At 47.3% G+C, this 17,997-nt stretch overlaps 1 protein-coding gene across 1 annotated transcript; it reads left to right on the top strand.

The window, feature by feature from the left end:
- Positions 1-1,279: 1,279 nt before the first annotated feature.
- Positions 1,280-10,186, top strand: LOC115093875 (D(1B) dopamine receptor-like). The gene is made up of 3 exons (XM_029606252.1): positions 1,280-1,349; positions 3,665-3,738; positions 8,816-10,186. Exons 1-3 carry the CDS (start codon positions 1,280-1,282, stop codon positions 10,184-10,186), a joined length of 1,515 nt encoding a protein of 504 aa, XP_029462112.1.
- Positions 10,187-17,997: the final 7,811 nt, after the last annotated feature.

Here is a 17,997-nt window from a genome sequence, read left to right as displayed (position 1 = left end):
GAGTTCAGCCTTTTCTTTAGAAAAGACATCCATGTATTCTGAATATTGGTCAGGCAAAGATAGAGTAGTCAGCAGCAGAATGCAGGGTCGTGGAACTGCAGCGAAGCATGAGGAAGAACAGTACAGATCCAGGCCGCAATTTGGAGATTGTCCTAATGGATAACCGGTGAGTGCTTCTGATGCCATGGCAAGTCCAAGATGATAGGATGAATGGCCTTTTCTATAACCAGGAATGAGATCTCCTCAACATGAAGTATTCCGGTATGGAGACTCAGGGGAATCATGATGGTAGAAATACATCCTGAGAGTGGAGTTCCATGAATGGATGAAATCCGAAGTGGAGGTGAGCAAGGCTGTACTGCACATCTGTAATTGTTGAACGAGATCAGCGAGGGTGAAATTTCCCCCTGCTCCAGAGTTGATAAAGGCTAAGGTGGGAAGGAAAATGACCCTCCAGGGTATTCGAGGGGTAACAGGTACGGTACATTGAGGAGCGGATTGATGCAGCCTAGGGTCAGCTCCCCGATGAAACCTAGGCCCTGGCGTTTTCCGGCCATTCACCACATGAGCCAGTAGATTGCCCCTTCCTCCACAGTACAGGCAGAGGCCTAAGGAGCGGCAGTGCTTTCTCTCCTCAGGAGTCAAAGGACTACGCTCCCAGCTGCATAGATTCTTCTCCACGAGTGGTTGCAGCTTCTGTATAAGGAAGCAGCAGACGAGAGAAGAAGGAGGAGCTAGAGAAACCGGTCTTTTTGGTCGACTTAAACCTCTTGAGCTCGTTGTTGTAAGCGCTGATCAATCCATCCGGTGAGTTCTATCAGAACACCCCGGTCCTCAGAAAGATCCCGAGCAGTGTGCTCCTCCTGATTCAAGGAGACAAACCCTCCAGAAAGATGCTCCGCAGGCTGTCCTCTCGCCAACCCCAGCTCCGTTGCTAGTGTGTGGAACTCGAACGCGTAGTCCACAAGAAGACGGGCTCCTTGATGAAGGTGCAGGAGCTTGGTAGTGCAGTAGATTGCCAAGCTGGCTCATCGAATACTGTCTTGAACGTGCGAATAAACTGCTGCATGTCTGTCAGCAGGGGGTCGCCTCATTCCCAGAGTGGAGAAGCCCAGGCTAGATCTCGTCCATCCAATAGGGACAGTATATAAGTCGTCTTGACTTGCTCTGAAGGGAACTGTGTAGGTTGCAGGGTGAATCTCATAAAACACGTGGTTTAAGAAACCATGACACTGCTTTGGATCTCCCGCATTTCATGGAGGTGCCAGAAGATTAAGCGATGCAGACAATTCGGGAACTGAGACTGGCTCGACTGACACCAGTGCTGCCGGCGAGGGAGCATCCAGACGGTTAGCCAATCTCTCCACAGTGGCCACCAGGATGTCCAGGCAGTGTTGCTGCTGCTGCACTTGCTGGGCTATGCCAGGAATGGCCTGAATACCGGGAATGTCCTCTGGGTCCATGGCCTTGCAAACTGCTGAATTTTGGACCCTTGAGCCAGCTAGAGGGTGAAGTGATCCACTGAAGGAAGGCCCACAGCAGGACTCATAGCTGGGAGGCAGAACAGGGCCAGGAGACCAAGCAGGACCTTCACCTATACCAACCCCTGTTCTCTGCAGGTTGAGCCCTTGGGTACTGGGGGTCCAGCAGGACTTAGGTGGTAGTCTCCTGGTGAAGAGGAATCTGAAGAACTGTCCGAGTCGAGGCAGGCGGAATTGAAGTGGAACCAGAGGGAGTCCAGAGGTCATGGCAGACAGTAGTGGTGCAAATCAAAGAGGCGGCAGGCAGCAGACAAGCAGAAACTGAAGACAAGCCAGAGGTCAGGACTGGCTGCAGAGCAGGAATAATAGAGGACGTACCGAAGTCAGGAGCCAGAGAGACGAGCCAAGGAAAGAGCAAGAATCAGGAACAGGTGAGGACAGAGCAGGAGTTAGGAACAAGCTGGAACGGAGCAGGAATCAGGAACAAGCTGGAACGGCAGGAACAGCAACTTACTCTCACAAGAGAAGACCCGTTGCAAGGCAAAGAGTAGAGCTCTCAATAGGGTTTAAATACCTGAGAGCGTCTGACGTCATCCCCGGGACCGGGCTGAAGTTTCCCCCCCCTGGTCCCTTTAAATTCATGGCTCTTGCGTGCGCGTGCACCTAAGGGGCAAGGTCAGCGGCAGAGAATCAGTGGTGTCTCCCTCGTGGAGGGAGCACCGTGGGAAGGCCCCAACAAGGCCCGAACCAGGGCGGAGGATGCTGCGGTCAGCTGGGGGTGGCCCCGAGATAGGAAAGGGACTGGTTATGGACCTCCACGGTCTGGGACCACAACATCTTGTGAGGCTGGAAGACTGAGTGCCCAAATGGCAGATTAAATCTAATGTGGACAAGTGCAAGGTGATGCATATAAGGAAAAATAACCCATGCTATAGCTATATGATGTTAGGTTCCATGTTAGGCATAATCACCCAGGAAAAAGATCTTGGCATCATAGTTGATATTAGGGATGTGAATCGTTTTTTGATGATTTAAAACAATCGTCAGATATATTTTAAATCATCAAAAATCGTTAGAGCCGCGATACAATAGCAATTCCATCAATTTATCGTCAAAAATCGTAAATCGGGGGAGGGGAGAGGGCGGGAAAACCGGCACACCAAAACAACCCTAAAACCCACCGTGACCCTTAATAGAAATCCCCCACCCTCCTGAACACCCCCAAAATGTTTTAAATTACCTGGGGTCCATTGGGGGGATCCCGGCGCGATCTCCCGCTCTCGGGCCACGGCTGCGTTAAGAGAAATGGCGCCGGTGGCCCTTTGCCCTTACCATATGACAGGGCAAAGGTAGCGCCGGCGCCATTTTGGTTCCTGTGACCTGACGTCACGAGTGCAGGAGATCGCTCCCGGACCCCCGCTGGACCCCCAGGGACTTTTGGCCAGCTTGGGGGGGCCTCCTGACCCCCACAAGACTTGCCAAAAGTCCAGCGGGGGTCCGGGAGCGACCTCCTGCACTCGGGCCGTATTGCCGTATTGCAAAATGACGCCGGCCATACGGCCATACGGCCGGCGCCATTTTGCAATACGGCCCGAGTGCATATGACAGGGCAAAGGTAGCTGATGGCGCCATTTCTATTAATGCAGCCATGGCCCGAGAGTGGAAGATCACACCGGGACCCCCCCCACTGGACCCCGGGTAATTTAAAACATTTTGGGGGGGGTTCAGGAGGGTGGGGGATTTATTTTAAAGGGTCAGGGTGGGTTTTAGGGTTGTAGGGTTGTTTTAGTGTGCCGGTTTTCCCGCCCTCCCCCTTCCCCTCCCCCCTCCCCCGATTTACAATTTTTGACGATAAATCAGGGGAATTCCTATTGTATCGCGCCTCTGACGATTTTTGACTATTTAAAATATATCGGACGATATTTTAAATCATCAAAAAACGATTCACATCCCTAATGATTAGGCAATTAGTGTAACTGGATTTAAGTTTGGAGCAGAATTCCATAAACTGTTATTAATGAAGAGGGAATAGCTTGTTGCCGGCATTAGTAGTATGGGATTTATTTATTGTTTGGGTACTTGCCAGGTATTTGTGACTTGGATTGGCCACTGCTGGAGACAGGATAATGGACTTGATGGACCCTTGGTCTGATCCGGTATGCCGTATGTAATGTTCTTATGAGAACAACAGAGCAAATCTCTGCTGGTACTCCTGGGAACCATTATTTGGAACTGCTCCTCATCTGACTTTGTTCTTGTGCTACATTCAGCTCTGCTTCATTGTTGCTACTCTCCACACCCAGCTCTGCAGTCTAGCCGTATGGATAAGCATGGCTTAATGAGAAAGAAAATGCATAGATTTAGCAAAGGGAAGTAAACCTTTACTAATCTATTAGAAATATTTGAAAATGTAAATAAGCAATTGGACAAGCAAGTCGTTATAGTGTATCTAATTATTAGTGGCTCCCCTCAATTTGTGGGCTAACATTTACAGAATTTGAGAACTGTTTTGAATTTATTTTCTTGTATTAATCTTTTATCTTTGGACTTGATAATGTAATTTGCAGTAAGATGCTCTTGTAAACATTTCTAATTTTGACTCCATAGGAAATTAAAAAATCATGAGATTGAAGGTAATGCTCTGTTATGGATTGATAAATGATTAAAGGATTAAAGGATAGGAAATAAAAAATAGGACAAAATAATCAGATTTGACAATGAAGAGAGTGGAGTACTCCAGGGATCTGTACTGGGACCAGTGTTGTTTAACTTATTCAGAAATGATCTGGAAAATGGAACTGAGAGAGAGGTGATTAAATCTGCAGATGACATTAAAGTAGTTCAAAGCATTACAACAAAAGCAGACCATGGGAATTGCAGGAAGACCTGACCAGACTGGGGAACAGGCTATCTAAATGGTAAATGAAATTTAATGTGGATAAGTACAAAGTGGTATACATAGGAAAAATTATTCTATCTACACATTGTGGGGATCTGTATTAGGAGGATTGCTCAGGATAATGATCTTGACATCACCATTGACAAGAAATTGAAATCTGCAGCTCAGTGAGCAGCAGCAATCAAAACAGCAAATATAATGATAGGAATTTTTGAAAAAGACAGCTGAAATAAAACTGGAAATATCTTAATATCTCTGTATAAATAAATCATGATGTGACCACACCTTGAATTCTAGGTGTAATTCTTTTCATCCTATGTTAAAAAAGATATAGCAAGACTAGAAAAGGTACAGAGAAGGGCCAGAGAAATGAGGATAGAACATGCCCCTTATGAAGAAAGGCTAAATAACAGGCCAAGTCAGTAAAGTCTGCGGGAGAGCGGGCGCACAGGCCACTCGCCTGTGTTCGCGATACAGTATTCAAATGAGGCCCGGTGGTAGAAACAGGCAAAAGGAGGCGCTAGGGACACTAGCGCGTCCCTAGTGCCTCCTTTTGACAGGAGCAGCAGCTTTCAGTGGGTTTGACAGCCGACGCTCAATTTTGCCGGCGTCCGGTTTTCGACCCGACAGCTGCCGGCGGACTTCAAATTTTTTTTTATTTTATTTTTTTACTTTTTTAACTCTTTGGGACCTCCGACTTAATATCGCCATGATATTAAGTCAGAGGGTGCACAGAAAAGCAGTTTTACTTTCTGAATCGCGCGCAAATACCTAATAGGGCATATTGAGGGTGCTATTAGGTTCGGCGGGTTGGACGCGCGTTTTCCGCCTCTTACTGAATAAGGGGTAAAGGAAAACGCACATCCAATGGCAGGTTAACAGTGCACTCCATCGGAGCGCACTGTACTGTATCAGCCTGTAAGTTAGGGTTCTTCTATTTGAAGAAGAGATGACTGAGAGGGTATATGATAGAGGTTTATTAAATCATGAGTGGTGTACAACAAAATCATTTACCCTAGATCTAAGGGACATCCCATGAAATGTACTGGTAGCAGGTTTAAAAGAAATTTTAAAAAGCATGTGCTTTGGTCCATGCATAATTAATAGTATAGCTGTCCTTAAAACATGTTTTTATAAGTTTCTGGAGGACAATCCATTAACAATTATTAGGAAGGTAAACTTGGAAATTGCCATCTCTTCTGGACATGAGCAACAAAGAATGGTCTTCCAAAGGGATCTGATGAATACTAGATCAAAGAAACTTAGGGCTGGATTTTCTTATGCCGCAGAGCTCATTGAATCCCATGGTAACGGGGGGCAGGGGGGGCGGGCTTGTGAAAGCCGGCAGCGATCGCACCACCATGGTGTTATCGCTGCCGGCTTTCACACCCAATAGCGTCATCGTAAAAGGTGGCGCTATTGGGCGCGCTACTGGCAGCGATAAGGGTTCTTACCTTTTCGCAGCCAGCGATTTCCGCCGCATTCGCCCTGGTGCCGCCCCGACTCCTCCTCTTCCGGTGCCAACTCCGCCCCGATTTAGCTATCGCACATGAAAAGTCCGTTTTCGCGTGCGATAGGTTTAGAAAATGACCCCTTTAGATAGGCCACTTTTGGAGGGAACAGAAGGAAGAAGATAGCTTGGAGCAGATTGCCAAGTACTGTGGGGAAGGCGTTTTTGTCAACATGCCCCTGCCCCGAAGGATGTCCTGATCGTCTCACTGCCACTGCTACTGCTTGGGGCAACTTGAGGAAAGCTCTTATTCTGCCCCCATCTGCTGATGTCATCACAGGCTGACCTGAAAATGTAGCCCATAATAGAGGTGGGATGCTCCTGAAGGTGCAACCCAAAGGGGAATGATTGGGGATAACTGGGGCTTAGTTATGCTGACCCTTTTCAGAGAAGAAACAAAGAGAGGTGGGATTGTCCTTGTAAAAGTGCTTTAGGTCTGGTCCATGGTAGTGGGCAGACAGAGCTCTTTTTAAGAAGTCTTTTTGGGAGTTGGGAGGTGGATGGGTTATGTGTTGGGCTGGTGTTGATTGATTTTTAGGCATATTTACTGTGACTCAGCAGACCGATTACTTAATAAGAGTAGGGAATAAGTTTTAGTTGTCTGTTAGGATATTCTTCTTCTTTACATTATTCTGTTATTATTAATTTGTAATTATGTACTGAATCATGAATTGTTTATGGATTGTATTTTACAGGGTCATTCATCAAAATACATTAAGGCTTTATCACGGGCTTGATAGGAATTTGGGCAGAGTTTATGAACATGATGGGTGTTTAACACTGCATGCAATACCATAACATGTTTTAATGTCAGAAATAACTACACTGGGGTGGGAGAGGGAGAGAGCGCAAGCCTTTGAAGTGGCACACATATTTATCATCAATTTATACCATTGTATGAGGGTCATCTAGTAACTGGAGATGAGGTTTTAGTGATGGTCTAGGGTTTGGGGACCAGTTTTGCATGCACAGTCAGAGGTATGAACAGCACAGTACATATCAATAAACATTTGATGTGATTTGAAATGAGGAAAGGTACACAAAGAAGAGATTTCTACAATGTACTCTCACCCTAGTTTGATAGCACCCTATCTCTCTCTCTCTCTCTCTCTCTCTCGGAGCAGCCCAAAACATGGAAATGCCTGTCTAGCCACTTCTCAGCTTGTGAAGTGGAAATATCACAGGTGTGATAAATTTAACACTTGTTGCAGTAACTAAAACATTAACCTAAACATGCCCCCCCCCCTTTTTTTGAATCTAGCTGTTAATTTGCTGTAAACCACGTTAGGCAATCTTTCAGGAGTGGAAAGGTGGGATTCAAGTGTAAAATAGGAATAAAAGTAGAAAATGGAGACAGGATGCTGGATTTGATATAGTGCACCATTGGTCTGACCCAGCAGGGCACCTCTTATGTTCTTAAACAGATTATGAATGAATCTCAGTGTGTAATGTAGGATTTTATTCTTTAACTTATTCTGCAGAATAGACAAGTCCTGGATCACTTTTGGAATTTGTTCCCAGCAAAAGGATTCACTTTACTTCTACTGAAATGAGTTATTCATGGGGTAACCTTTGCTTGCATTTCTTGTGCACGGTGGGGGAGGGGTTCAGTGCACATGAAACTCTCACAGAATGTGTGCAACTTTCATCATTTAAGACAAGAATTATTAAAAAGGGTGTGTGTGTGTGATTTTCCTGCAGAGATGAATGTCAAGAAAAGGTAAGTGAATTTTGTTATCAGTTTTCAGTGAGTTGGGAAAAAGCAACATCAGCAGCGGGCAAACTAGTGGTTGTTTAAGATGATTTAAGTGTATGGGGGAGAAGAATGTGAGTTTGCAGAGAAACCCCCCCCCCCCCCCCCCCAAGAATGAGAACAGTGAAGGTTGGTGACTGAAGGACAGAGATGCAATATACCCGCATGTACTGTACATGCATAGAGATTAGAGAGCACACCGCGTGAGTGTAAGGTTGGATACATCGTCAGAAGAAACAAAGAAACGCATAGGAGCGGCAGAAGATGAAGCATGCAGGTCTCTGCCGATCTGCATATGATTTACGTGACCATAAGAAAGGGAAAGGACAGGAGGGATCGTCACAGGAGATGCATGTGATGTCTCCGATTATGAATATGTAGTAGTATGCTAATTTATTTGCTTCGTTTTCTAGGGAGTTGCGAGTTAAGGCGCGAGAAATGGAAAGAAGGAAGAATGGATGGAAAAGTCTGGGCGAATGCATGGTTATTTAACTGGTGTGAGTGAGCCTGTGTGTGTGTGTGTGTGTGTGTGTGTGTGTGTGTGTGTGTGTGTGTGTGTGAGTGAGCCTGTGTGTGTGTGTGTGTGTGCGCGCACTGATAGAAGGAGAGAGTATGAAGCAGCTGTCAGAGAGAGAGTGCACTTTAGGGTGAGCGGGTGGGCTTTCCTTGCGAGTGGCGGCAGCGGGAATGACTTGCGAGCCAGTTTCCTCGGGAAATTCATTCAGAGCAAAGACAGAGCATTAGTGGTGGGGTTTTTTGTTTTTAAATTTAAGAGCAAAGAATATCTAACCTTTGTTCCTGAAACTCGTGAAACAGTAAAACAAAGCGGGTCCCGAGCTCGCCCTTATGTTGACCAGGAGCAGACCCAGGGTGCTGCTGAAGAAGCTCTTCGACCTGTGACCGAAGGGACGGGACAGGGCGATGACTGCCGGTGCCTTTTCCTTTTACGGTTCCCGTGGGGCTTTGGAAGCAAATTGCTCGTCCGGCTAGCGCTGCCGAGGTCAAAGCCGCAGGGTAATAATCAGCAGCTGCTGCCGCATGCCTTGAAAAAGTGCCGCTGCCCCCTCTGGCCGGGCTGAGAGGTCAGCAGGGGGTCAGCAGGACGGATTCACCCCCTGGCCGAGGCAGGAGGTTGAATGCGCCGCGGGCAAGCCCCCGCTCCCATGGAGCAGCCCCCCCGACGAGGTCCCAGGCTTTCTGGCACCGAGCGCGCCGTCCGAGGGGCTCCCGCCATGCCGAACGGGTCCCTGGCGCAGAAGCCGCTGCAGCCGCCCGGCCGGGAGCTGCTGGCCGCGCAGGTGGCCACCGGGAGCCTCCTCTGCCTGCTGGTGGTCTGGACCCTGCTGGGCAACGTGCTGGTCTGCGCCGCCGTCCTGCGCTTCCGCCACCTGCGCGGCAAAGTCACCAACAGCTTCATCGTGTCCCTGGCCGCCTCGGACCTCCTGGTCGCCCTCCTGGTGATGCCCTGGAAGGCCGCGGCGGAGGTGGCCGGGCACTGGCCCTTCGGGGCCTTCTGCAACGTCTGGGTGGCCTTTGACATCATGTGCTCCACCGCCTCCATCCTGAACCTGTGCATGATCAGCGTGGACAGGTACTGGGCCATCTCCAGCCCCTTCCGCTACGAACGGAAGATGACCCAGAAGGTGGCCCTGGTGATGATCGGCGCCGCCTGGGCGCTCTCCGTCCTCATATCCTTCATACCCGTCCAGCTCAACTGGCACAGGAGCCGGGACGGCAGACCGGGCTGGAGCAACCACAGCGCCGGGGACTGCGACTCCAGCCTGAACAGGACTTACGCCATCTCCTCCTCGCTCGTCAGCTTCTACATCCCGGTGGCCATCATGATCGTCACCTACACCCGGATTTACCGGATAGCCCAAAGCCAGATCCGGAGGATCTCCTCCCTGGAAAGGGCGGCCGAGCACGCCCAGAGCTGCAGGGGCCAGCGCCTGGACTGCAAGCACCACCACAGCAGCCTGAGAACCTCCATCCGGAAGGAAACCAAGGTCCTGAAGACCCTGTCCGTCATCATGGGGGTGTTCGTGTGCTGCTGGCTGCCCTTCTTCGTCCTGAACTGCATCGTGCCCTTCTGTGACCGCTCCGGCGGCCGCCGCCACGGCGTCCAGGCCGGGCTGCCCTGCGTGAGCGAGACCACCTTTGACATCTTCGTCTGGTTCGGGTGGACCAACTCGTCCCTCAACCCCATCATCTACGCCTTCAACGCCGACTTCCGGAAGGTCTTCTCCAGCCTCCTGGGGTGCAGCAACTTTTGCTCCGGGACCCCGGTGGAGACCGTCCACATCAGCAACGAGCTCATATCCTACAACCAGGACACGAGCTTCCACAAGGAAATAGTGACCGCTTATGTCAATATGATTCCCAACGTGGTTGACTGTAGGGGCGAGAAGGAAGAGACCTTTGACCATGTGTCTCAGATCTCCCCCCATAACGAGCTGGCTTCCGATTCCCTGTGCGATCTGGACTGCGAGGGGGACATTTCCCTGGAGAGAATAACTCCCTTCACCCCAGACGGTTTACCTTAATCTGAACCACTGTACAAATCGGATGGGATGAACTGCAAAGTTCACAGACTCGAAAAGAAAATATTGTGGAATATACTTTGATCAGTGAATTAAAAGAAACAAACAAACAAGACTGCTCTAATTGTCTTGTCCTTAAAGAGTTATAATTGCCAAACTGTACCCTTTTGTTAGATCCCAAAGGAAGCTGCAGCACATTTTAAAGTGTATGCATGGTTCTTAATAGGAAAAATAGCCTCTGCCAAAACCTGAAAGTGGGGGGAGGGGTAATTTATTTGGACCTTTCAGTGTCTGACATCTGGAAGAGTTCAAGGGTGTCGGGATGGGTGCAAAGACGGAGCATGTACTGAGCTATCTGCATAGCAAAACCGCATCCGAAGATGGTGCAGGGGGCAAACGCTGTCTGTGTGATTGATTGATACATTATGTCATAGGAAATGTGGCTTTTCCAAGTTGCCTTTTTAACAGCTTTCATTAGACGCTCGCTGTACCTTCAAACTGCTGTCGCATGGACAAGATTGAATAAACAACCAGACAACTTGCAAACAGTTATTTTCCATTGCCCATCGGCGAGTGTCTTAGTGTTCCGCTTGCCTTCCTGCCACTCGAAGTGCTGCGTCTTGCCACTTGTTAACTGCTGCTCTAGACCGGAGGCACAAGAGCTTGTTATTAATATGAAATTTATAAAAAAAAAAAAAAAAGGTCCCATTCTCACAGAAATAGCTTGATTTTGACCTGAGGGTTCGAGTCAGCCAAGGGACTGAGTCAGACGAGCCTTAGCAAAATCTTCCTCGGGGACACACTTGTCCTTTTTATAAATGTCATTTACTGCCCCTTAGCATTCTCTAAAATGACAAGAATCGTATATCAACCGAAAGTTTTTACATGCTGTATCCAGCTCTAGCTCTTAGTTCTGTGCCTTGATTAGCTTATTATAATAATAATAAATTAAAAAGATATAATCAAGCATAATTGTAGGCGCGTATAGAATTCTCAATTTTTTTTTACGCATAAACCAGCAGTACGGTTATTGATTTAACAAATTCCTATACTTGAACGTTTTTTTTTTTGTAGTGACGCATGAAATCTAAAGTTTGCAGGTGTCCTGATAAACCAAGCTATTTAGAGAATTACAAAATAAGTAATAGGTGTTGTCGTCTGGTTGTTCTGGATTTTGCCTAGCAGGTCTTTTAAACTAAATAGTTTTAATTCTTTAATTTGCTTCTTTTCGGCATGGATTAAAGGAAAATACGGGTATTTTTAGCTACATTTCAGAGGTTTTCACATCAAAAACTGGAAGCCTGTTATTATTCATTTAACTGGTAGATTGTTTAGACATTAGTGCCACGTTTTATCGAAAATCTGTCAAAACTCAATCCATTTTGTAATGATCTGGGGGATATATGCTGTGTTTTTGAACCAGTGCAGTTAAGTTCTTTAAGCTTTACATTTTTTTTTAAATCAAATTTTAGATTTTATATCTGTGTGAACAAGTTGGTACCATGTCACCTGTTTCTGGCAGTTTCAGTGAGTCCATGGTTTTATGAAGCTAGATGTTTGTGTTGCATAATGCTGTTCTCATGCTGTACAGTATTTATATTTGCTTCTTTAGTTAAGTAAAATGTTTGACTAAGGAAGGCACATGATTATGTGATGGTGATGTTTATCACAGGTGGGGTGGTTTCTCACAATGGAATTTTAAATCTGTAAAAGATCACTCTATCTGAGCATTCTAAAAGGACTGGCTCGTTTTAAATCACATGTTTTTATAGCATGATATAACTCAAAACAAAAGTGAAAAACTTTAGAGAGGGAAATAGTGTTTAAACTATTACCACAAAGAAGTTAGAACAGACTAGAGACAATATCATCAGCGTATGCTCAATGAAAGATTTAATCTGCTGTCTCTCGCCCTGGTTTGCTTCTATATTTGTGATTATAGCATGATATAACATTGCACTTCTGGCATTTATCAAAACATTGTGCACCTTCCTTCCCAGCAGCATTCTGACAACAAAGAGCGACCAAGAAAGGAATCCAGAGCAGTGGCTCTCAATTTATGGAGAAGGCTGTAAAAGCAGCAAATCCCAAAATACTTCCCCTCCCCAAAACATACACACACACATAGGACATTTTCCAGTAATTGGACCCCAGATTATATCCCCTTCCCCAGGATAATCAAATGATCTAAGCATTCTTCTCATAGACACCAAAAGGGCAAGTTTAAAAGCCATTTACACAGTTAAGAAGCACTAATTAGCTATTACAAAATTGCCCTGCACAAATGTAATGAAAAGCATGTGCATCCCTCCACAGTGTGAGCACTTCTAGATGTGTTGAGAGGAGGTGTTCCTGGTGGCATGTTCAGGCTGGTTAAAGTACAAGCTTTAAGGTGAATTTTAAGAGCCTGATGCACACCAAAATTGGGAGATGCACACACAAGTTGGGTTTATGCACACCGACCACATTTTAAAAGCCACTCAGATACGCACGTATCTTCTGCTGTGTGCTCATCTCACTTGTTTTCAAAAAGGGTCGAGGTGTGGCAAGGTCTGGGTGGGGTTTGGGCATTTCACTATGTGGCCAAGAGATTTTCCCGTAAATGCTTATGTTCCCTGGCACGTGCCTAAGTCCACTGCCTCATTGTAAAAATAACAGCTGTTATGGAGGGGTTTAAAGGATCTGGGATAATTGGGGAGGGGGGGAGGGGGGGAGTACAGGCTATTAAACCAGGAGGACCCAGCTCTTAACTGGGCTAACTGATGGATGAACTGGTGAAACTGGTCATGGCATGGAAGCATGCCACTTTTAAAATACCCTGCCTTGTGCAGTAGAAATGGGATTTATGTGCCTAGGTGAATGCCAACTTAAAATTAGGAGCACATGTGTATGCACTCAGGCTATTTTATAATGCATGCATATGTGTGTGCAAGTTATACAATTACCATGTCCCTGTATGCCTACTGACATGCCTACGCCAATATGCGCCCACGCACTGCTTTGAAATTTACTATCTTGAGTCATGTTGAACGCTTATGTTTATTAGGGATGTGCACAATTTTTTTTTTTTCGGTTCGTTTTCATTTTCGGGTTTGGGGTGGACCATTTCGGTCCATTCTCCGAACCCGAAACCTTTTTCATATTGTTTTTGGAACCGACCCAAAAACCCCCCAAAACCCCCCAACAAATTTACTTAATTACAAACCCCCCCCCCCCCCACACACACACACCATCCCGATCCCTCCCCAAGACTTACTAAAATCCCTGGTATTCCAGCGGAGTCCCAGGAGCAATCTCTCCCTCTCGGGCCATTGGCTGCCACTAATCAAAATGCCACTAATCAAAATGGTGGTGCTTTGCCCTTATCATGTGACAGGGGCTACCGGTATCATTGGTCAGCAATGATAACATTGCTGACCAATGATACAGCAAAGGAACCAATGATGCAGCAAAGGAACAATGGATGGCCCGCACCATTTTCTAAGATGGCGCTGGCCATCCATTACTCCTACCATGTGACAGGGGTCGAGCAATGGCACTGGTAGCCCCTGTCACATGGTAAAGGCAAAGTGCCACCAGTGCCATTTTGATTCCTGGCAGGCCCGACGGCCCGAGAGTGGAAGATCACTCCCAAGACCACCACTGGACAACCAGGGCTTTTAGTAAATTTTTTTTTTGGGGGGGGGGGGAATCAGGATGGTGGGGGGTTGTAATTAAGTAAATTTGAAGGGTTGGGTTGTTTTTTCTTTTTTTTTAATAAATGTGCCCCTCCCCTCACGCTAACCTGAAAAAATTTTTTTCACGAATTTCAGGAAAAATCCATTTTGGGATTCGGGTTTCTAAATATCCCTAATGTTTATCCATGAATAAAGAGTCTTCTGAATGAGCAGGTGCCAATGGCCACCAGTACTTCCTACCTGTGGCAAGTTTCCAAGTGGGAGCAGGTGCACACTCTCCCTTTAAAAATAAATACAAAGTCCACAGGTTAAACGTATACCCAGACTTCGCCTCCAATGCGGACAGTTTGAAAACTGCCACCACACTGGGAAAAACCCTTTAGCTCATTTGGCCCATACTTAGGAAAGTTATAGGTAGAGCAAACGGGGCACCAGTGTTATCCTAGTAATAAAGCAAGGAAGATGTGCATTATTCTTGTGCATTTCTGAACCCTCAGGTCAGAGGTCGGTGCTATTATTACAGCCAGCAATGCTGTGAGCCTTCAAGGGCAGAAAGACCAACCTGCGAAAAGAGCTTATCCTGGAGAGCATACATAGTGAGGAAACGGACCAAAATTTAATCAGATTAAACTCAAACTCAAAATCTATTTATTTATCTTCATAGGAGAAGTCTTTTAAAAGCTGCCTCTAGTTCCCTGCAAAGCAGATTAGGAACCCCACAATTTCAGGTAGACTTTCAAAGTATTTCTCGTGCAAAAATGGCCCCATACACCTGTATGAAGGCCATGCCATGAGCAACACAAATTTTAAGAGGCTGCGAAGTACATGCGAACATACCCATGCACACGTAAAGAACAAGGGGCAGAAAAGGGGCAGGGCATGGGTGCTGCTGGGTGGGGCCAAGAGTTACGTGCATAACTCTGAAGTTTAGAAAAGCTGACCATGTCGGGCGTCGGCATGTCATCACGTAATTTTATTGCTGGTCCTGATGAGGAGCAAGTCTGGAGATCTGGAGTTTTAGGGATGTCAGCATAGCATAGCACTCCCCTATGAGGAAAGACTAAAGAGGTTAGGACTTTTCAGCTTGGAGAAGAGACGACTGAGGGGGGATATGATAGAGGTGTTTAAAATTATGAGAGGTCTAGAACGGGTAGATGTGAATCGGTTATTTACTCTTTCGGATAATAGAAAGACTAGAGGGCACTCCATGAAGTTAGCATGGGGCACATTTAAAACTAATCGGAGAAAGTTCTTTTTTACTCAACGCACAATTAAACTCTGGAATTTGTTACCAGAGGATGTGGTTAGTGCAGTTAGTATAGCTGTGTTTAAAAAAGGATTGGATAAGTTCTTGGAGGAGAAGTCCATTACCTGCTATTAAGTTCACTTAGAGAATAGCCACTGCCACTAGCAATGGTTACATGGAATAGACTTAGTTTTTGGGTACTTGCCAGGTTCTTATGGCCTGGATTGGCCACTGTTGGAAACAGGATGCTGGGCTCGATGGACACTTGGTCTGACCCAGTATGGCATTTTCTTATGTTCTTATGTTCAGGGTCAAGTGGGTGGCTTACAGGATGACAAACCAAAGGGGTCTTCAAGACTGCTGAACTAATATATATATAGGGGGGGGGGGGGGGGGGAGAGAATATGACATTGTATATAAGTGGGGCACTTTCAGCCCAGGGTGGGTTTGAACCATAACAACCTTATCCAAACCTTTTTCTAAACTCATTTACACTAATTGATGTAACCACATCCTTTGGCAATGAATTCCAGAGTTTAATTATGTGTTGCAGAGGTGGACCCTTGGCCTGAGTTGGTGTTGGCACCATCCATGGGGGAAACTGGTCCCCACTTTTGGGAGGCGAGGCCAAGCGGGAAGCGGAGGCCGACTGGAGCTTCGCCAGTACCAGCCCTCGTTTCCCACAGGTTGAGCTCTTAGGTACTGGGGCCGGCTGGACTTAGGCGGTAGGGATGTGAATCGTTTATCTGACGATTGAAAATATCGTCCGAAATTTTCAATATTGTCAGATATCGGGGGGGGGGGGGGGTGTCCCTGATAGTGATAGGAAACCCCACGATTAATTTAGTGGGTTTTCTTATCGTTATGGGGGGGGGGGGGGGCGCAGGAAGAAAGGACACAACCTAAAAACACAACCTGAGCCTTTAAAATGAGTTTGTTAGTATCCCCCCACCCTCCGGAACCCCCCAAAATTTTTTTAAATACCTTGTGGTCCAGCGGGGGTCCCGGAAGCATTCTCCCGCGCTCGGGCTGTCGGCTGCCACTAATCAAAATGGCACTGATGGCCCTTTGCTCTTACCATGTGACAGGGGCTATCGGTGCCATTGGTTGGCCCCTGTCACATGGTAGGTGCACTGGATGGCCCACGCCATCTTTAAAGATGGCGCCGGCCGTCCATTGTTCCTACCATGTGACAGGGACCGGCCAATGGCATGGATACCCTGTCACATACTAAGGGCAAAGGGCCATCAGCACGGGAGAATGCTCCTGGGACCCCCGATTGACCACCAGGTATTTAAAAAAAATTTTTTGGCGGGGGGGTCCGGAGGGTGGGGGGATACTAACAAACTCATTTTAAAGAGTCAGCTGTATTTTTTGGTTATCGGCTCGGGCGCAGCCGATAAAAAAAACCCCAATCGGACTGCAAGATAAAAATTTCACGATGTGAATCAGAACCGGAATCAGAACCGATACCGGTTCCGATTCACATCTCTATTAGGCGGGCCTCAGTGTGGTCGATTCCGATGGAGGTGTCCAGAGGCAGAGTGCTGGGAGGCAGCGGAGATGGAGGGTCCCAGTAGGGCAAGGCGAGAGCCAAAGTCGAGTCCAGAGAGAGGGTCGAGGCCGGTGGCTGGAGACAGGGTCTGGTTCGGCTGAGTAGTTGAAGGCAGGCTGCTGAAGGCGAGGTCAGGTTCAGGTCTGGGTCAAGCCAAGGAAGTCCATCCGAAGGTAGAGCAGGAGCTGGAGCAGGAACTGGAGCTGGAACAGGTACAGAAACAGGAACTGGAACAGCAACAAAGCTCATGACAGAGAAGCATGGCAACCTGTTGCCAAGGCAAGCTCTGAGCGTCTGAGCCTGCCTTAAATAGTGGAGCTGGTTGACGTCGTCACCTGGGCCCCCCCCCCCCCCTTTAAATCCCAAAGAGGCATGCGCATGCACGCCTAAGGCAGACAGGCCAGAGAGGAGGAAGCAGTGGCATCTCCCCGTGCTGCACACGGGGAGGCCTGGTCAGTCCCGGAGGAACACTTCGGCAGCACAGGATGGAACACGGAGGGAGGCTGCATGGGTGCAGAGGCGACTGCCCACCGCTGCCAAGGAGGTCGGGCCAGCTTCGGGGGCCCGGCATCGGGGGGGGGGGGGGGGTGAGTGAGGCCGGCCGCGGGCCTGCCATGGTCGGGGAGTGCAACATTATGCATTGAGTGAGAAAGAAATTTCTCCAATTTCTTTTAAATGAGCTACTTGCTAACTTCATGGAGTGCCCCCTAATCCTTTTGTTGTCTGAGAGAGTAAATAACTGATTTACATTTTCCTGGTCAAGTCCTTCATTCCCTCCCTCATGGCCAGGGTGCAAGATTCTGTAATGCACCAATGTGACACCCCCCCCCCCCCCCACCAAACCCTCCCTGAGTTGAAAGTGCCCTTCTTTCAGTTATAGATATATATAGTGTCATATTATCTCTTTTATAATGCGCGCTCTCTCTAAGGACATGAAAAAAATGGTTTTCCCCTTATGTGAGCATACATGTGTAAAAGCCACTAAAGCTGTGGTGGCAATACTCATAAGAACATAAGAACCTGCCATACTGGGTCAGACCAAGGGTCCATCAAGCCCAGCATCCTGTTTCCAACAATGGCCAATCCAGGCCATAAGAACCTGGCAAGTACCCAAAAACTAAGTCTATTCCATGTTACCATTGCTAATGGCAGTGGCTATTCTCTAAGCAAACTCAATAGCAGGTAATGGACTTCTCCTCCAAGAACTTATCCAATCCTTTTTTAAACACAGCTATACTAACTGCACTAAGCACATCCTCTGGCAACAAATTTCAGAGTTTAATTGTGCGTTGAGTAAAAAAGAACTTTCTCCGATTAGTTTTAAATGTGCCCCATG

Source organism: Rhinatrema bivittatum, chromosome 1 (assembly GCF_901001135.1).
Source record: "Rhinatrema bivittatum chromosome 1, aRhiBiv1.1, whole genome shotgun sequence".
Classification (NCBI taxonomy): Eukaryota; Metazoa; Chordata; class Amphibia; order Gymnophiona; family Rhinatrematidae; genus Rhinatrema; species Rhinatrema bivittatum.
Note: the sequence above shows the minus strand (reverse complement) of the source record. Positions and strands in the feature narration are given on the sequence as shown.

Coding starts and splice junctions, on each gene's coding strand:
- LOC115093875 (XM_029606252.1), top strand. CDS start 1,280: ATGCAGACAATTCGGGAACTGAGACTGGCTCGACTGACACCAGTGCTG. Junction 1,350..3,664: donor GGCGAGGGAGCATCCAGACG/GTTAGCCAATCT, acceptor TGTTCTTATGAG/AACAACAGAGCAAATCTCTG. Junction 3,739..8,815: donor CCTCATCTGACTTTGTTCTT/GTGCTACATTCA, acceptor CCCATGGAGCAG/CCCCCCCGACGAGGTCCCAG.